This window comes from Nicotiana sylvestris, chromosome 8, assembly GCF_000393655.2.
Source record: "Nicotiana sylvestris chromosome 8, ASM39365v2, whole genome shotgun sequence".
Lineage (NCBI taxonomy): Eukaryota > Viridiplantae > Streptophyta > Magnoliopsida > Solanales > Solanaceae > Nicotiana > Nicotiana sylvestris.
The window spans coordinates 198,565,043-198,586,463 of NC_091064.1; the positions used below are offsets into that span (position 1 = coordinate 198,565,043).

The 21,421-nt window shown below is 35.4% G+C and overlaps 1 protein-coding gene across 3 annotated transcripts; it reads left to right on the forward strand.

Annotated features, from left to right (window-relative positions):
* The first annotated feature begins 4,689 nt into the window (after positions 1-4,689).
* On the forward strand, positions 4,690-12,484 carry LOC104239168 (BRAP2 RING ZnF UBP domain-containing protein 2). 3 transcript variants are annotated; one of them, XM_009793718.2, is made up of 13 exons: positions 4,690-4,793; positions 4,951-5,161; positions 5,999-6,114; positions 6,202-6,310; positions 6,419-6,533; positions 8,424-8,521; positions 9,877-9,983; positions 10,140-10,389; positions 10,529-10,582; positions 10,748-10,897; positions 11,039-11,103; positions 11,908-11,962; positions 12,061-12,484. In XM_009793718.2, the coding sequence occupies exons 2-13, from the start codon at positions 5,033-5,035 to the stop codon at positions 12,115-12,117; spliced, it is 1,305 nt and encodes a 434-aa protein (XP_009792020.1). In that variant the 5' UTR covers positions 4,690-4,793; positions 4,951-5,032; the 3' UTR covers positions 12,118-12,484. The 3 variants fall into 3 exon arrangements, with proteins under 3 accessions (XP_009792020.1, XP_009792022.1, XP_009792021.1); XM_009793720.2 differs by having other exon boundaries at positions 4,695-4,793; positions 5,000-5,161; positions 12,061-12,347; XM_009793719.2 differs by having other exon boundaries at positions 4,703-4,793; positions 4,982-5,161; positions 12,061-12,347.
* Positions 12,485-21,421: the final 8,937 nt, after the last annotated feature.

Here is a 21,421-nt window from a genome sequence, read left to right on the forward strand (position 1 = left end):
ATAATTATCGAATATTCCTAACTGAGCATCAAACAATAAACTAGAAGCTACCTATTAAAAGATGCACAATAGTTTTTTGCAACTAAGGCTAGTTTATGAATACTATTTAGTAAAATCAGTTTGTGTACCTTGAAATTTTTATCTCCACCAAATATTTAACTAAGAAATATACCAAAATAGCAGAAACTGAAAAACTACACCTCAAGTTAAATCCTACGGTTCCAATTAAATCTAAAAATCAAACAACAACAACAAAAAAATCCAGTATAATCCCACATAGTGGGGTCTGGGGAGGGTAGTGTGTACGCAACCTTACCCCTATGATGATAGGCTATAATTACATATTTTGGTCGCTTATTACACTCAAATTTACTGCACTTTAATTGAGTTTGAGCTTTAATCGCTAGTGTCTTGCACTAATTGTGTGTTTTATGCCTTGTAGGAGTGATTCTGAGCTATGTAGATGTTATGAAATGAATTCAAGTGATTTGGAGCTTTGAAGTCTGAGTAAAAGCTCAAGGAATTAAGCCGGGATCGTGTTCGGGGGTCAACGGATGATAGTTAGAACAAATGAAGAATCGAGTAGGTATATTATGCACTGTCTAGTAAAATGCACATAAAGTTTTACTCAAAACTCCATTTGGGCTCCACAATATATGGTTGGAAATCTAACTCAAAGGGCTACAACTTTCATGTTTTATATTTATCCAAATTTCCAACATAACAGGGTGAAAACTGCGCGTCAAGTGTGCGGCCGCGCTCGTCAGGCAGAATCAAAGTGGATATGCGCGGTCCAAGCGCGACCGCGCACGTCCTGTCCGTAACATGTGTCCTTTTTCGTGTAGGAGAAGGTGTAATTGTTTGGGCCCAACCCTACTTGGTATATATACATGGAAAAATAGTATTTTGAGGAGGTTGGACAGATTTGGGCCACAAATACGACCAAATGAGGCAGAAACACAATAGGAGCAAGGCGGAGAATTCTTCTACAAGTTTTTCCTTCCTCTTCCTATTTTTCATTGTTGGTTATGACTTTTAGTATTGTAGTTTTACATACTATTATGAATAGCTAATTTGTTATCTAGGGTTTTGATGGAACCTTTGGTAGGATAAATTCTTTTATGTTTTTATATAATTGAGTTGTAGTATTTTCTCTATTTGTTCAACTATATTATTCTTGTGGTTGATTGAAGGGCCTTCAATTAGTTGTGCTTATTTAGTATGCATTACTCAGGAGAGAGTGCATATTTAGGTGTTTGTTGAACAACATCACTCCTGACGTATGTGAGGAATCAATAACCAAGGGTTTAAAGGTGGGATTAGGGATAACGAAACCTTGGGTGCGATCTAAGTGAGCTGTAATTAAAGCCAACTAGCGTAACTCGGGAGACTTTGCCTAGTAAATTGTTGTAATTACTCGGGAGAGAATTACAACACGCAGAGCGCTCATGATCAGTAGAGAATACTTAGACGAAATTATAGAAAACATAGCGGGAAAGATTCCGACAATTGAGGAAATCATAACTCTAGACCTCCTTAATCTTTTCTACAACCTGTAGTATCTTTAGTATTAATTTATTATTTTAATTTGTTAGTAGTTAGTTAAACACAAGAATCTTAATATCTATAAGTTAGGAATTGTTCAAGCTTGTATTCTTGGTGATAGTGAACAACTGTAGCTAAGCCTTAGTTCTCTGTGGGATTCGACTCCGGACTTGTAAATCGGATTATATTTGCAACGACCGCTTTGTCCTTTTTATAAGACATAGTTGGGCATGATCAAATTTTGGCGCCGTTGTCGGGGAACTAACGGTGTAGTTGTAGGTGTACATATTTCTAGGTTGCAAGTTTGAACTTTTATTTTTTTTTTCTTGTATTTGATTATTTTAAAAAAAAAATATTTTTGATCTGAGAGACATGACATCTTGGAATTATGAGAGCTTTGATGTTGGTAATTCTACTTTTGATCCTCGTTATGCATATTGTGGAGGAAACCACACAGGGCAAAATTATCAAAATATTTCCGAGAGCGAGTTATGTGCACCAACTCAATCTTATGTGTGGAATGTGTGTGATATTGTGGTGGTCAAGATGGTCACTTTCATGGTTGTGCTTATATTTCTTATCTTCCCCCAACCCCTTACTTTGATGGTTCTTCTTTTTCTTGTGAAGTTAATAGGAACAAAGAACCCAAGTAAGAGGACCTGAAAAAGATCGAGGATATGCTAAAGTGCCTTATGGAACAATATGATGAGATACAACTGCGGGTACAAAGGCAAGGGGCAACTATGCACAACTTGGAGGCTCAAGCGAATAAATTAATTGAACCTTGTAAAGCGCAACAAGTTGATATTGTGGATAGTAGCCAATATGAGTATGAATTGGCTGCAGAAATTGCCATTATACTAGAGGATTTAAAAAAATACGAGGATGAGCTAGAGGATAAGGCCAGAGTAGAGTACCAACAATCAATCGAACTAGATTTTGAGGATGCCGATGTCGTAGAAGAGATACTAGAGTCAACCAAGGATATTGAGGATACATATTTAGTTGACTCCTAGTGTCATTAGTGTTAAGGATGTTGACAATCCCAATGTTTGTGTAGTTGAGCGCATTGGTTCACACTCCAAGCATTTTTTTTCACATTGTGCATGGATGATGATATGAAAATAGAGTCGTTAAAGTGTGGGGCGGTTGGTTTGGTTTTTGAGTGGAACTAATGAAATAAGGAGAAATGTGCACTATTTTTAAAAAGTAAGAGCCACATGAATAAATAAATAAAAGAAAGAAAAGGAAAAAAAGTTCTATTGTTGTGAAAAAAAAATTCTTTGATAAGTGGTGACTCTTGATGCAATTGTACTTGTGCTTAAAGAAGTATGGGGTAAAATATATTGATGTGAAGGCGGAGTTTGGTTTGACATAAGTATGAGATTTTAATGTTAAAGTATATGTATTAAAGTGCTTAGGGAGGTGTAGTCGCTCTTATATCTAAATACATCTACCCGTCCCGCAGCCTACATTACAACCAAATAAAGTCTTGCTTGATCCTAGCTGAATGGGCTCAATTAGTAGAGTAATACACTACGGGCAAGCATATGGTGCATCTTTTGTGGCATATGAATGTTATTTCTAAGAGTGAGTGAATTCTTTCTATCTTAAGTTCCTAAGTATTCTTAAATTTTATTGTGTGAAACTACTCTCTTTTGTTGTGTGAGGGCACTTGATTCATGAAGGAAAGTTAATGTCAGTGACCTCTATGGTAGAGTAAGTGGATGAGTTGTGAATAATGCGTGGTACTTGTGAGTCAAATCTTGAGGTGAAGATGTTACACTTTTGTGCTTAGTCTATTTTAAATATTCTTGGTGTGATGAGTCAGGAAAATTGTTTAAAAAAAGGTCGTGTCTATATAAAGTGTAGTTTGATTACTCGAGGATGAATAGAGAGACTGCTTCCAATAGACCCTCAGCTCAAAGAAGCATAAGCACCACATTAAAGAAGAGAAAAATAAGGATCGCGCCAGTTAGAAGCCATGTAAAAGCAACATAAATAACAACCAAATAATCAGGAGAACGCAATGAAAGAAATGACAGGTAGTCATAGAAATCTAATACCAACAAAATACTAAAGTACGTGCTAATATTACCGATATGATAGAGAGAACAGTAAACTAACTACCTTACTACCCTAATCTTCGACCTCCACACCTTCTTATCATGTCCTCGATCAGCTGAAGTTGCGCCATATTTTGTCTAATCACCTCACTCTAATTCTTCTTCGGCCTACCTCTACCTCTCTTAGGCTTCCAATGTCAACCTCTCACACCTCCTGACCGGAGCGTCTGTGCTCCGCCTCCTCACATGTCCAAACCATCTAAGTCTCGCTTTCCGCATCTTGTCCTCCATTAGGACACTTCCACCTTGTGTTGAATAACTTTATTCCTAATTCTATCTAACCTTGTATACCCGTACATCCATCTCAACATCCCATCTCTGCTACTTTCATCTTCTGGACATGAGAGCTCTTGACTGGCCAACATTCAGCCTCATACAACATAATCGGCCTGACTACCGCTCTGTAGAACTTATACCTTTGAGTTTTGTTGGGACCTTCTTATCACACAAGACACCGGAAGCAAGTCTCCATTTCATCCATCCCGCCCTAATACGATATGTGACATCTTCGTCGATCTTCCCATCCCCATGCATAATAGACCCAATGTACTTAAAAAAATTTCTCTTATGGATGACTTGTGAATCCATCTTCACCTTCCCTTCCACTTACTGAGTCATTCCAACGAACCTACACTCCAAGTATTACAGCTTAGTCCTACTCAACTTGAAACCTTTAGACTCAGGGTTTGCCTCCACATTTCTAACCTCGCGGCAACGCCGGCTCGCGTCTCATCAATCAATACAATGTCATATGCAAATAACATGCACCATGACACCTCCCCTTGGATGTGGCGCGTCAATACGTCCATTGCTAGGGCAAACGAAAAAGGTTTAAGAGCCGACTCTTGGTGCAACCCCATCATGACTGAAAATCTAAAAATCAAAGTTTGTTAAATATTTGACGGAGACAAAAAAATTCCCACTTCTGGTAAATTTAAAGGACTAAAACTGCTCATGGGTATATTTAAGGGATCATTTTAAACCTACTTAAAACGCAGGAAACCATTGTGCCATTTCCCATTACTATTATTCTTGTTCACTCTCCAGAAGAAAACAGAGCCGATCCCGAGATTTTCCTCCAGCAATTAGTCCTTACCATCTCCTTCTCCGGAAAATCCATTTGTAAGTTCTTCTTTCTCTAATCTGCTTCTTATGTTTCCTATCTTCATTCCAATTCAAATTTCAGTCAAACCCTATTTTCTCTTTCCTTTCGAATTGGGTTTAATTGTTTTTTTAATTAGGTTGTTATGATGTGTAATTTCTGGATATCTGTTGTTAGGCGTTGGTAGTTTGTTCTAATTAAAGTTTAGAATCCTCAAAACTTGAAGCCCCACAGAAAAGAGAAAATTATAGGAGGCGGCATGGATTCAGGGGATTCATCAATGTCTAAGGTGTTTCATTTTTCATCTGGAAACCCTCGCATCGAAGAAACCAGGGGTGTCATGCATCTCTTCTGCAACGAACAACCTTCTTTTTCGTCTCAGTTACCTGTAAGTATTCGACGCAATCCATCCATTTCTGTTTTACTGATTGTAGCGTTTGTTACTATGCTGGAGGAAAACTTTTGGGCTTGTTTGATTGATTTTGTTGAAACTTAGTTTGTTTTCCATCTGAAAAATAAATTATTAAGTACTGGAATGATACAGGCCCGAATAGAATAGAACAGAATACAATAACAATTGAAATGATTTCTTACATTCATGTAGTCAACCCCAACTACTTCCAGGTTGATGCAATAGTTGATTGATATTGATAGGTTTTTGTGCTCAATCTGATAATTTACTCTCTTTTAAGCTTGAATATGCATGCCTAGTTCAGTTTGGATCTTCCTATAATTCTAACTCATATTATTGGACAATTTTTTTGGGTCCGGTATCCCTCAAAGTGTAATTTTTTATTTGACAATAACAATTGCTCTAAATAAAGTGCAATTGCTATGTTGGGTTTAGAAGGTTGGAGGCTTTATTTATACGTAGAGATTCTTTAGGGCTCGAATTCTATAACTTTTTGACTATACATTTGTAGATTCACCTGATAGCTATGCATGAAGCTGCTTGACTTGTATGCAACTATCATATGTTCAAATTCTAGTAGCTTCTGAAACTTTGAATTGTTTGTTTCTTGTTTCCCTTAGTATACGGCATTTTGATTGCAATAATAGGTCCAAATTTTGTATTTTACTAAAGGTCAATATACGAGAGAGATACGCCAACCAAACACTTCAACCCCAAGCTAGTTGGAATTGACTAGATGAATGCTCACCATCCATGTTGATCCTTTAGAATTGAAATCCAACAACTTATCTAGTGCTGTTGTGTTGTCTTTAGGTGGGAAGAAAGCCTCTCCTCTGCGTGCTCAGTGTTCCGAATCACATGACATATGCAGACTTTTGTCAGTTTTGTGGTTCATTTGTTCAACATATGTTGGAAATGCGAATTGTCAGGTATTCTCTCCAATAATTTATGAGGTCTTTGTTTAACTGGTTGTCTGTGATTCCTTCTGAACTTTGGTGTCTTGTGCGAGGCTTTAGGAATGATGGAATGGAAGATTGTTACAGTATATTGATCAGGTTTGATGAGCAGAAAGCTGCAGATACTTTTCACAAGCATTTTAGTGGTAGAAAATTTTCATCTCTTGAGGTATGATTGCTCCAATAGTTCTCTCCTGCTTTGGCATCAGAATAAGTATCTCATAACATCAAATTCCAGTTTCATACTCCATTCTTGTTTTTGTTTCTTTGCTTGCAGGACGAGACCTGCAATGTGTTTTTTGCTGCCGATGTTCATTACACTGGTTCAATTGAACGCACCCAGTCCATACCTGCAAGCTCTACAGAGCAACCATTCTGTCCTGTTTGTCTTGGTATTTTTCCTAATCTAGTTTCAAAATGTTCAAATCTATTTTGGAAATGGCATATTTTGAAATTTGTAACTTCCTTATTCAACCACTAAGCACATCTAAAGTGAGATTCACTCCAAAATGTTAGAGATGTTCATCTTCATTCGTTCACTTTCCTCCAAAATGTTTGTAACGTCCATTTTAACCTCCAAATTTAAAAGTTTAACATTTGCAAGCAATTTCTTATATTACGTTTCCTTGTAACTCAGATTCATGGCACTTACGATTTGAAATGTCCTAAAGTAACTATTTATTCATATACACTGATAAAAAAAGGAAACTATCTATTCATATATGGTAGACGCATGCCAGATTGCTCTTGCAAGCATTTTAATGAAATCTAGTGTTCCTTTGCAAGCTGCGTTCATTTACCAAAAGCATACATCTCGTGTATGCACAATCAGTTACCGAATCTCATTATACCATGTTTCTAGGATTGAATATACTCTTACAGCTTGGACTTCATTTAAAAACTTACAAAGTCTTGGGTCCCTAAACTGATATGCCTTGGGGTGCTCAATTAGCTGATAATGCCTCTGTCCCAGTAACACTAAATCGGATCCTCTGTTCTCAAGGTTGTAGCCTTCTTGCACAAAAAGTATCATTATGATATCATGGTGGACCAAACTGCTCATGAACTTACTAGTCAGGGCATCAACCACGTCTGGCCTTACTTGAATTATGTTGGATGGTGTAGTCACAATCCTTGCATCATTCCATCATTCTTTACAAATGAATTCTGAAATCTTTCTACTGGATTTACTTATTTAATTAAGTAACCCTAACTTAACTCTTAGAAAACAAACTGGATACCAAACTGAAGTGGGTGGTCGGACAATGGTATCAAACAATATGAGTGTTTTGAATTTAAATTAAATAAAAATAAAATGAGTTGGTGTCAAACATGTGACCTGGTGGTGTAATATATTTTTGTAACTTTGAACAGAGGCTGAACTCCAAGAAGTCGTAGGTTATATATGTGTGCATACTAGTGTGTGCGTGCATGCGTACTAGTGTGTCTATATATCTTGTATGCTTCATGTGATACATAAACAACCGCTAGTCTGCTGAACAGAAAGTTACTTGTCACTTTAAACTACATTTACCAGATCAATGAGTTTTGGCTAATTATATGATGAAGCTAGATGATCCATTATAGTTAAAAGTTTTTCGTCTCAAAGCATTTACGAGTGATTCGAGTCACTTGATAGAAAATTGAAGTCCGTCGTCCATGGGGAATCTGGATATAACTTGTTGAGTGTGACCATTTCATCTAAAAGCTTAAGCTGTTAGAGAGAACACACTTTTATTTACTTAATTATGTATTCAAAACGCCCCTTCACGTGCGGGCTTGATTCTTCTTGATGAGTCAAGCACGTGAAAATTCTTTTTGATATTGGGTGGCGGTGAGACTCAAACCCAGGACGTCTGCCTTCTCTGATACCATATTGAAGTGTGTGACCATCTCATCGCTTAAGTTGTTGGGGAGAATACACTTTTATTTACTTAATTATGTCTTCAACATAACTCTTGTGCCACCTCTATGCTTCCTCTTGGATTTTTCAATCCTAAATTTCAGTTATTATTTAAAAAATTTGAATCAGTTTATTACAGAAGTTTCTGGCCACCGCTTCAATAAATGGAATGCTAACTAATCTGTTTGCCTTCATTTAGCATACTGGAAATTCAAGATACTGGAGAAGTCCTTGTTAATACTGTTTTGAGTTTAACCTTATAGATTAGTTTGGACTTTGGTATTTTATGAGGATGTGCAGCCTGAGATATCCAATGTTTAGCTGGATTATATTGGCGAGTTTCCTCTCATATGTATCTTAATTCCTATGCAATTTGCAGAGAGACTGGACCAGGATACAAGTGGAATTCTCACAACCATTTGTAATCATTCGTTTCATTGTTCATGTATTTCTAAATGGACAGATTCTTCGTGCCCTGTAAGTAATACCTTCTATCTTTCCACCATACGTTTGAGCTTCAACTTAGACATGGTCTCTGAACTGGTCTTGATGCTCTATTATTCATATTCATGTAAATGTCATGGACCATAACTTATACAGCTGTTTGTATCAGGCTTTTAGATTTAATCCAACCTGTAAGTAAGTATCATGCTGTTATTGATATTGTTAACTAAGTCTCTTACTAATGTTTGCATTACCGTATTGTCACATTGCCATGTCGTCAGTAATATTTGCTTCTAACATCCATTGTTCTGGTTGAATAATTGCTTAGCTTGAGGTAGTTCCTTATCTGCATTTTTATGTCTTTAATTACCGCACTTGTTTGCTTGAGTTTTCTGTCTTAAATTTTTTAAAATATGGCCTTCTGCAGCCTTTTCAAGATGAAATTAGGTCCACTTCACAATTTGCTTTGTGTGTGCATGTGCAATTTTAGTTTTCTATTGCACGTAAGTTTCTCGGGAATTTATGTCAAGTACTTTTGAGTCTTAAAATAGAGGAAAAGAGACACAAGTTTTAATTAATAGGTAGGAGGGACACATTTGTAATTAATGTTAATTATCTAAACACAAGTTAAAAAAGAGCCCGAAAATTTCTGTGTTTGCACTTAGGCCAGCTTGTGCGTATTTGGAGTATTCCACCATTTACTTGCTATCTTTTACCAGCATAGATATCGGGTTACTTTTCCCTCCGAGGCGTAGACAGATGGGAAGAGATTCCCTGGCTTTTTCTGTCTCTGCTTGGATTTGATTTCTAGCCACATCCTTGGGTGCTTCTTCGTATAACTTTGGCTAAGAGAAATGGTTTTCAGCATTTTTCTCACTTATATCTGGTATCAATTGCCTGGATTGGTGCGTATTCTTAACATAGGTTGTTTCTTCCTCTTCAAATTAGCAATGAACTCTGAAGCAAGTGTGGCTTATATTAGGGTTGAATTTTGATTAAATTGGCACTACAGTAAGGTTCTCAAAGTTGCAAGAGTTTTCGTTCTTTTACAAGTTACAATGACTTTCTTATATTCGGGAAGTTATTTGGTAAATCATCAATCACCTGATCAGATTAAGTTAGACCGTTTGAGGAGATTATATACCCCTGATGCTTAGTGAAGAAAAATCTCATGGACTTGAAAAAATATATATATCCGATAGCTGAAAACAGTATAAGTAGGGTTTATCAGCCTGATTAACAGTGAAGGAAGAATTCTTTTCCTTATTTAGTGTACTGAGAGTTAGGCTGGCTTTTAGATATCATATACCAGTGTTAGTTCGAAAATATGTTTTTCATGTGAAGTACTAATAGAAATGAGCTGATTCAACTTAATCATGTTCTCTCAGGTATGTCGATACTGCCAGCAGCAGCCTGGAAACTCAACGTGTTCTATCTGTCAATCACCAGAAAATCTATGGATGTGTGTTATTTGTGGTTTTGTTGGGTGTGGAAGGTAATAATACTATCTCTCTTGGTATTTGACTAAATTGATGTGAAGGCTGATGTTATCCCAAAACAATTTTGAAGAACTAAAAGATGAATGATCTTTTCACTGCTGGGTAAGTATAGGTTTTAGTAATTGATGTTCATCATGTTGATTTTGCTATAGATACAAAGAAGCTCATGCTATAAGGCACTGGAAAGAGACACAACATTGCTATGCACTTGAACTGGAAACGCGTCGTGTCTGGGACTACTCAGGGGACAACTATGTTCACCGTTTGATTCAGTCTAAAACTGATGGCAAGTTGGTTGAGCTCAACCACCATTGTCATCATGATAATGATGGCTGCTGCAGCTGCGAATGTGCTACAGATCCTGGATTTAGTGAGACTCTTGTAAACAGCAAAGTTGAAGCTGTATGTCTCTCTCTTCATTTACAAATGTTTTTTTTTCTTTTTTACTCTTATTCATCTAGTCAAATGCTTAATCTTTGAATGACTTTGGTCATTACTTGATCTGGGAATACTTGGTAATCTTCAAATTTTCTAACTGCAGATTGTGAACGAGTACAATGAGCTCTTGACTTCGCAATTGGAGAACCAAAAAATGGTTAAGCTTCTTACCTTTTAGCTAGATTGTAAGATTTCCTTTGTTTGTTAATCTGAATGTCTCCAGTGCTTTCAAGTTTATTCATTTGAATGCAGAGATATTGATCAGCAATTTAGGACAATGACATTCTATTTACCGTATTAACAGCTTTTGCTTTGATAATAGTACTTCGAGTCCTTACTGCAAGGGGTTGAAGAAGAAACTGATAGGGAAATTAAGGAAGCTGTTGAGAAAGCACTATGTCAGACTCCAAGGTTGATGAAGTTAAAAGTGCGTTTGGACAAATGCATTGAAGAGAAGAAATTTCTTGATGATGTGAGTTCTATTGAAGTCTATTGACTGTTATTGATCTCTGAGCTGTTACCAGTTTATCATTATTTAGCTCTGTATTCCCTTTTACAGCCATTTGATTTATCCTGATTTTGAACTTGAATTGTTTGGTGTTGAGCCCTCTAGATCAATGACAATCTTACCAGAAACAAGGAGATATGGGAAGCCAAGATATCAGAGATTGAAGAAAGGTATCATTCTTTTCCTTGGTTGTTGTGTCATCACTCTGAGGCAGTGGTAGGCAATTATTTTCTCAGAACTCTTCCATCCGACCAACCTGCTTTTCTTTAAATGTTTGTCATTTTATTTTCTGCAAAAGTGCTATAATTTTCAAACTTTGAGCACAGGTATATCACAAGAACTGCAATTTTGTACCAATTGATCATCAACTGTCATTGTGCATGTTGCTTCATCATGATCGTCTATGATAATAATAATAATAATAATAAGAAATAAACTCCATGAAGCTTTTGTAGTTTCTTTCTTATCAAATAACCATATTCTCTCAATGTTCCAAATCCTGCAGAGGCGTCAGGCATGTTGTCATTCTCTCAAAAAAATTTACCTCTTGCCATTTGACAAGAGGCTTTAATAATTTTTACAAGAATTGCTTCTTTCAGATAAGTATTGATTTTGATGAACTTGTTTTTGTTGCTGCGTTAACTGCATCTCATGGATCTGGTTCAAGGAGAAAAGAATCTGCCCCTAGTGTAAAATTGTAGCAATGATTTGGTTTGCTTGCAAAGTTGATGTACTTTATGCATTGTGGTTTTATTATGAGGAAAAGCTTCACTCAGCCTTTGGCAGAGGTTTTTTGTCTTTTAGAGTTAGTGTTGTTCATGTAATGGATGATCTCTTTCTTAGACCATCTTGACGTACATATTGGCCTTCATATTATCCCAGAATTGCTAAATTACTTCCTAATCTTGTCAAAATATATCATGCTGCTGCTCTCATGTAATATCCTATTGTATCTTCTAACATCTAATTTTTAGGGAGAAGAGGAAGTTGAAAATAAAGGATGAGAAGATACAAGAATTGGAGGAACAGGTAACTTGACATAACCTATCATGGAAAGTGAACTGGAATATCATATTTTTAGTTGTTGTCGATGAGTAAATCTGATTGCTATTATGTTTGAGTTGCAGCTTGCAACTGTGATGGCATCCATCGAAAAGGAGAATGCAATTCAAGAGATGCCTTAGTCTAATGATGAAATTAGGGCAACAAGTGACCTGGAGTCGAAGCCAATCGAAAGAGTAGCACCTTGAAGTTGTGTCGGGAGAAGCAGCGGGGATCATAAAGTAGTTATTTTAGGCAGTGTCTTACAAATGTGAAAATACATATCTTGTATATTGGAAGGATATTAGGTGTTGTCCAGAAAACTCTCTATAGTGGCCTCAATCGAAAGTAGTTCCCAGCTTTTAGCCGTTGATTATGGTTAACCTCTTTTGTTTATGAATGTATCGAATCGAAAGGGTAACACATTCGTGAAGGATCTTCAATTAATTGATGCTAAACATGTATCGAATACTATTATCCAAGTAATAAACCAGTTAACGTACCCTGTCATTCCCTAGTCTATTATTCTCAAGAATATAAGTAAACCTTAGCAGCCTGAGTTAACATACAAGTTCATCCAATCCACTAAGTTTGGCTCAGACTCATTATATTTGTTTTAAAAAAACCACTAAATAAGGAAGTACAAATAATAAATATCGATCAATAAATCAATGAGTTATGGTAGAACTTCACACTCAACTAATAATGTTCAAATCCTGATTTCGACTTTATTAGCCGCCCGCACTCCACACAGTTAGCAGAGAGAAACAGAAAGATGCAGGGCAAATCTCAAACTAATTAACTTCGGCATTATTCTTATTTTATTACACTAGTTTTAGGATACGCGCGTTGCACGTACATTTCATATTTATGAGTATTTTTTTAAGTAATATATAATAATATATTAAAAACTGTGCTTGAGTTATAAATAAAAATATAAATTCCTGAAATTAATAAATATTGATCCTCTATAGCTAACTCAAAAAAGCAAGGTAAAAAGTAATACGATAAGGTCAGCAAAATGACAAAAGACAAGATCTTTTTTTCTTTGTCGTGAGCAAAATGCAGATTATTTCATTTCTTTAAGCAATAAGTAATACGATATGAATTATTTTCAATAAATTTTAAAAGAATAAGTTACTATTGCAAAAATTTGAAACCAACAGCTATAGTTTGGTTTTAAAAAACATGGGAACATATAAGTGTAGAAATACAAAAGAAAAGAAATATACAAATTGTGATCCAAAAGATTTAGATCACAAAATTTTTGATTGCTATAGTTGATGTATATTCGTAAAAATTATAAGCTTGTTAAAAAGGGTTAGCACTGAAACATTGAGTACGAAGAGAAGAGCGATCGAAGAGCAATAGGCTAGATCCGCCATGCACATTCTGGTTAAAAAAGACCCAAAAATAAAATTCTAGGCAAAATATCATCATTATCCTTCCCTACTGGACCTCAAATGATTTTTTTTTTTAGATACAAAGACTCAAAATATAGTTTTAAATAAATAGATAGATTCACGCAAAAGAAACAAAATAGGAAGTTCACGTGTAGTAAAACTCTCATGTTTATCTTGACGCAGAGAACTCCTAAACAACTAATATTTGGGATAAGTTTAAATTATAATTCCTAAGCACACAACATTATAATCCCTTGTGAGCATCAATTTTACTGATTTAATTAAGATATATGATGTTGACTCGAAGAGTTAGCTTAAAGTGGCTGTTGAATTTCAACACACGGAATGATCAAAGTGTAGAAACTTTAGATTCATTACAAATTTTACATATTAATATTATTAGTTTATTTCAAAATATTTAAGTAAATTCTTCGAGCCATCCTAAAAGAATAGAGTTATTGTACTGGAATTATAAGTAACAATATCAAAACTTAAAGTAATAATTTTTTAGTCAGTTCTTTCGGCCCTCCTAGAAGAGGCATTCTACTGGAATTCTAGTTCCACCTTCAGTTTGGGAAGGATAGACGATATACACTTTTATTTATATAAAATAAAAAAAAATGCTCGACATCAATTACTATTATTTATTACCTATTTCCTCATAAAAGTCTTACATAAAACTTGTGCTCAACTTATTTTCTAAAATAAAAAAGATAAAAGAAAAATGTACACGACCTAAATTAATGACAAAATCAATGTCAAATTGAATTCGATTCTTTCAACTCTTTTGGATTCCTCACCTTCCGGAAAGTATATGTATATGAGTTTCGTAGTTAGTTTTATATATTACTTAATTACTATATATTTTACCACGTAGCTCTATAAGGTAATTTCTAATTGATTATAACATCCTAAATATTGTAGGACTTTTTAAATAGTAGTTCAAATAAGGAAATTATTTAATATGTAAAATTTTAGTTGATTTTAAATCCTAAATATTAGGAGTAGAGAATAAATAAATTACGATTTTATCCAATGTGAAATCTATTTTAAAGGATAAAACAGGCGAACGACATTTCGCTAAGAGCCTTCGTGCTTTTAAAATATATATATATATATATATATATATAGAGAGAGAGATGAAATCCTAGCCGCCATAAAATAAAGATTGCCATCTCTATCCAACAAAATAGTGTTGTAGTTTGTTACTGAAGGATAAAACAAGAATATTGATATTCTATGCTTTACAAGCTAAAGCCTATTCAAATTTGGACTACTTCAGGAAGTGACAAAATTGTCTTACAATTAATTAAATAGATGAAAATCATGAGATTAGAGTTCAAATATTAGTATAAATAAATAAAAATTATTGTATGATTTCTTTTTTATTATGAATAAGACTTGTGGACATAGTTATCCGATACTTGTGTTGGTAAAGCAAATGGGGCCCTATGCGATACGAATTCGGATATAATCAGACTCCAATGCAGATACCGGACACCGGATAGAAAACCAAAAAAAATATACATTTATAATAATGACTAGGAAGGAATCCTCGTTTCTCATTCGACCCTACATAGAAACCGTAAAAAAGTGTGGTCCACGATTATGGTGGCCTTTTCCCGAGTCCGGAATTAAAGTATGGTTCTTTTGAGCTCAAGCGACGCAAATAGGTAAAAAAAAAATTGGGTACCATTTTATATATAGCGTGGGTATTTATTGCGCTATATCTTAACGACACATTTGTCTGTTAAGGTATAGCAAGGTGAATAACCACGCTTTACTTGAACAAAAAAAATGCGGGCCGTATACATGGGCGAAGCTACATAACACTAAGGGTGGTCAATCAACTAGCCTTCGTCGAAAAATTACACTGTATATATAGGTAAAATATTAGATTTTAGTGATATATAACATATATTAAACACCCTTTATCGGAGTTTTTTTTTACTTCATTCAATTTTGAACACCCAAGATGAATTTCTTGGCTTCGCCACTGGTCATATAGCGCACATATAGGACGTGCTATAATATAGAGTAGTGAATACATGCGCTATACATACATAAAAAGCGGGCCTCTATCTTTCCCGATCAGAAAATCAGTGCCCTCCCCTTTTCCCCATTCCAGCGGTCTCCCCCTCTATTTTTAAAGAAAAAAACTTCAGTGGAGCCCACCCGTCACAAAAAAAGTGTTTCTTCTCCGTATTATAGCAAGCTAACACAGGATCTAAGGCATTACCGCGTAGTGGTTTGCTTGTTTCGCCTCCCCCCCCCCCTCAAATCTTCACCTTTCAGAAATTATAAATCGAGATATTCCAACTTACTTTTTGTTAAAACTCATGTATAAAATGCGCATTAGTTGTTTTTTTACTCTGGTCTATGTTTTTGCATGATTGTTTTGTGATTTCATTAATTTGTTATTTTTTATCCGGATTAGATTATTTTGTGCTAAATAATTAGTAAAATAGAGAAATTATTATGTTATGAATAATTAATGTTATTAGTTATTATAAAAATATTTATTAGTTATTTTTTTACTGTGGTATATTATTTTTGTGATTATTTTATGATTAAATTAATTTGTTATTTTTTATCCCGATTAAATTATTTATGTGCTAAAAGATTAGTAAAATAGATAAATTATTATTTTATGAATAACTAATATTATTTAGATTTTATTGTTGTACATATATTAATATGTGACTTTATTGTTGCTTAGTGCCTTTTAGTATTACGTTGTGCCCGTAATTTTAATATAGTGCCCGTAATTGTAATGTAGTACCCTTTAGCGTAGTAAAATGTAGTGCCCTTTAGCGTAGTAAAATATAGTACCCTTTAGCCTAGTATCTTGATAGTTATTGAAATTGATTAGTTAATTATTTGTTAATCCCAAAAATATATGATGATAGTTCAAACACAAACTCTCTTGAATTTTAGTCAATAAATGTAAGAAAATAACATAAAAACAACAATATTTGTCAAACTAAGTATTTTTACTTATTAATCATATCATGTATAGTTATGAAAATAAATTATTTAATTCTATTATACCCAAAAATAGGTGAGTAAGAAACAAACATATACAATAATAAATTATCATATAAAATAAGAAACAAACATATAAAATAATAAACTAACATATAAAATAATAAACAAACATATAAAATAAAAACTAACATATAAAATAATAAATAAATATATAAAATAATAAACTAACATATAAAATAATAAACTAACATATAAAATAATATATTAATATATAAAATTAAATATAGAAAATAAATCAACCTAAATAATAATATTGTAAAAATATCGATTAAATATTAATATAAAAGATATTGCAATATATTTAAAGATGTTAAGCAATTAAAAAGAAAAATACTTTAAATACTGTTCAATTTATAGACATCGTCATAGAGGTTCCCCTTGTGCATCCCGGACCTGTATCTCGAAAGCTACTGTTGCTACAGGGCAACCATAGGTCTTCATACATCTGAGATGGACAGTGTTTGTCCCAGACATTTCGCCCCAAACGTGTGGGAGTTTATTAGGGACCACCCACTCCATCTCCGTGTAGTTAGACGCCTTCAGAATACGGGTTTCTATAGGATCATAGAGATTGGGCGATTGCAGTTTGACTGCGCATTGATCACGGCTCTGACAGAGTAGTAGCGACCGGAGGCGCACACGTTTCATCTACCCACCGGCTAGGCTACCATCATGCTTGAGGGCGTGGAGGTTCTTTTCGGGCTGCCGTTTGATGGATTACCTGTAGCTTACCCGCATGCTCTTAGAGACTATAGGGGATTACATTACGTGTATATGTTATAGCGGCTTACCGGTTTTCAGCCAGCGAAGGATACTATATTGAGTGGGGCCAGTTGTTTGCAGCTGACGCCCGTCCGACAGCATCTAGTAGCGATGGATGTGGAGATTATGGATGATTCACCGCCGGAGGATATCGACCGACACACGAGATTGTTGCTACTGCTGATGTTTGGTGGTGTACTTTTCCTCAAGCCAATAATGATCAGCACCCATTGGCTGCTACTGTCCACTATAGGTGTTTAAGTATGCAGCAATACTATATTCTTTATCAACGTACCTCGTTACCGCGAAACATGTATGTTCAAAGCACTTCATGGCATGTGAGCATGGCAAGTGATAGATAGATCATTTTCCACAATAACATAATCTTCTAGCTTCATTGACGGTGTGTGTATTATTCTCCTGGTTGTGATGCAGACCAATGCGAACTTCAAAAATATTTCGCTCAATGCAATACTGCAAAAATGAATGCCACTGTGCTCGCTTCCTGTATTTCTCAAATCGTTTCATTGGTTGTGGCATAAATTCAACACCTCTTTCCATCAATGACGATGCACCTCTAAATCTTTAAACAAACCTCTCCGCCATCTGCTTGAATGACATCCGCACCATGGCAGTGACAGGCAATCCACGTTTAGACTTCAATAACCCGTTGAAAGACTCTGATACATTTGTAGTCAGAATTTTACTTCTTCTACCACCATCCGCATGCAAAGTCCACTTGTCAAGCTCATGTCGCATCAATCAACGATAGGCTTCTGGGTCTTCCTGGATAATCAATTCCATTCGCCTTCTGAATTTACACTCTTGGTGATCTATTGTAGCCATCCACATTAAATCATACAAGTCCTTGTTCGGATAAGCCCTCTGGAAGTTAGCCTTTAAGTACCTAACATGGTAATGGTGGTTTCTGCCATGCACACAAATTCTGTATAGAACTTAAAATACCGCCATGATGATCAGATATTAGACAAATACCTGAACATTGTCTGGCAACGTGTTCCTTCAAGTGGTTCAAAAATAATGTCCACATTTCTTGGCTTTCATTGGCACAAATAGCAAATGCTAGGGGAAATATACTTCTATTAGCATCTACTGCAACAACGATCAACAACTTAATATCATACTTTCCATAGACATGAGTGTCGTCTATGGATATTACCGACCGACAATGCACAAAACTACCAATGGCTGGTTTAAATGCCCACAACACATATCTGAATATGTGAATATGTGTTCTGGTATTCCCGAACTCCGATCAAGCTTCTATTCAACAACAGTCCCGGGGTTAAAGTGTTGCAATGCGGCTCGACCATGTACCTGGGTAGAGAGGCAAAAGATTTATCCCAGTTACCATAAACAATTTCACACTCATGTTTGCGCCCCAGAAATGCCTTTCGTTTGGTAATGGTACACCCATATACTTGGTGGACATATATTATATACTCTTTGATCTTATACCTTATGGACGCTTCAATGTGTGGAATCAAGACAAGAGAAATCAAGTCAATATTCAAGTTAAAATGATTCCCACTAAATGTGTTCATTTCACAATTGTGGGTGCCAATATATTTACCCACAATCCACATATTTTTTTTCAACTTTATCGCACGAAGTATCCAATTATATCCTTGAAACCATCTATGAAAAATAACCTTGTATACTTCTATAGATGACTCATGAACCGCGATCTCACGACACTCGTTTATGTTGTACATTCGCACCGCCCTACTTAGGCGCACTTTATCAGCAAAAAGCATACCCTTTGACAACACCGTTGCTCTAGATTCATCCCACATTGCTGTTCGAATTTCATCAAGATTCCTTTTAAGGGTACCCACATCCGGTATACTTAGCAACTGATCAAGGTAGGGAAACTCCCTTGAATGAAATGGCACATGGGACTCGTACACTCTTGGTCTAACGGGAGGTGGAACATGCTCCTTCGTCAAATCAGGCTTATTATTCTCGTCCTCATCATTATCACCATCATCAGGGAAGGGTGTGTAATCTCCAGACTCATCAGTATTGTTGTCATAATCACTATTATCTTCCTCACTCTATGCATATGCTAGATCTCGATTAAATATGTCGTCTTCGGGCAATTGAGTAAGGACATGACCTTCAAGTTGCTTGTTTTCACTGCCCAACCAATACAATAATGAGTTTCTCAAATTTATCAAAACTTTACATATAAACTTTAACACTTCACTTACAAATCATAATGTGTTGGTATCCCATGATGCACGTTATCCTGTTAATGATGACTCCCTGTTGATGATGACTCTTGGATGGACCATCATGATCCAACACACCAAAACTAGGCATATTTGAATTGTCCCTTGGTTCATAAGTTGTAAAATTCATATCATACCGGAACTCCCTGTGAAATATATGAGTGTTAATACAAATTCAATACATAAAAATAAACATCATAACACAAAGAAAAATTAAAGTTTACCACTCAGCTTGTGGATTATGTAAACTTAAGGAGAAATTATGTCCTCGCTTCGCATTCGCCCGTGGAGATAAGTTTAGGTCTGTCTAAACTCTTTCATCCGGAATCTGTTCGAATAAAACTGCTCCAAAAAAAAACTACCCGATGATTGAGAGATATTCCTACTTTGCGGAATCTCATTATTGCGAACGTCTTCAGCCTTGACGTACATTTCTAATATTTTTATCACAAGAAGTTCCCGCTGTTCATTTAGAGTCCTCAAAAAAACTGTCAGAGTTTTATCGTCTTCGATGTTAAACTAAACATAACAAACATTCCCTTGCGGAGTAACAGAATACGGATATCCTCCGGTTACTTTAATATTCACCCAACGTTTGCTCATACTCATTTTTTTTACATCACAACGATACCAATCTATCGTACTCCATTGCAAGTGGCAACTTAACATGAAATTGTGGAGAACAACTATAACATACTGAGTTATTCTTCACCCCAACTTCAACCCCCAATATAATGAAACCCTAATTTTTCGCTCTTCGGATATTATGAAAAAAATGCAAAATAACTTAACGAACAAATATTTCAGAAGATTTGAAGGATCCTGAATAGATTTTTACCAAATTCTGAAACTCCTTAAATAAGAAAAAAACCAGTCTGGGGGTACAATTATTTGATGTATAGCACATGCATAATAGGCGCTATACCTATATGAATTATTGATGAGTCAGTTAAGTGCATATGAATTATTTGTGGGTCCACATTAACAACGCTATACCTTAACGGACAAACGTGTCGTTAAGGTATAGCGCGGTGAATAACCACGCAATATATAAAATGGTACCCAATTTTTTTTTTTTTACTTATTTGCGTCGCTTGAGTCCAAAAGAATCACACTTTAATTTCGGACTCGCTTTTCCCCCTAATGGCAATGATGGTGGTGGTGCATGGCCATGAGCAAATGGTGAGTCAAAGGGAATGCCAAATAGAGCAAAAAACAGTATTAGTATATTATTGCAGATTGATAGCATTCAGGCAGCCACCCGACGGATTGCTGCCGGATATTGAAAGCATCACAGTACTAGTAGTGTGTTTGCGACTTCTGAAGCATAACAAATGAGAAACTGCAGAGTACACAAAATTAACATCCTGACATCTTCTTTGGCTAGTAGGTCGGAACTGGGAATCCCAATTTCTTTTCTTTTTTCCCGTCTCGCCATCCCGACATAGCACTTCACTTTCGAGTTCCGGATGGCTAGGATTTAAGAATCGATAAGAAATTGAACGAGCATTCAAGCTTGGAAAAGGGAAATGTGATGTTCATGCTGATTTTTTTAAAATAAATAAATAAATAGAATGAACAGAAAAAGCATGCTTGTGTTGTGATTTTCGTAATTGCAAGATTTTTTTTTCTCGAGAAAAGGTCTACTCCTTCAATATCATGATTGGATCGACCAAGCCAAATTATCAACAACTTAGATTATGTTCCCTAAAGTTGTGTTAAATGATAAAGAGCCCCTATCGATTCATTAATAACATGCAATCATTGAAAATAATAACACAAATGGAATTATCATTACTAGGATCCTTAATTAAATTATATTTTGCACCCTTAGGGGTCGTTTGGTTGGAATACGATTTATACCGGTATAAGTTATATTGGGATAAGTTATGCTGGGATTGTTGTTTATTCATTGTTTGGTATGTTGTATTAAGAATGACAATTGCATAATTTCTAAGAAGAAGGTATAAGTTATACCG

Coding starts and splice junctions, on each gene's coding strand:
- LOC104239168 (XM_009793718.2), top strand. CDS start 5,033: ATGGATTCAGGGGATTCATCAATGTCTAAGGTGTTTCATTTTTCATCT. Junction 8,522..9,876: donor GGACAGATTCTTCGTGCCCT/GTAAGTAATACC, acceptor ATGTTCTCTCAG/GTATGTCGATACTGCCAGCA. Junction 10,390..10,528: donor TAAACAGCAAAGTTGAAGCT/GTATGTCTCTCT, acceptor TTCTAACTGCAG/ATTGTGAACGAGTACAATGA.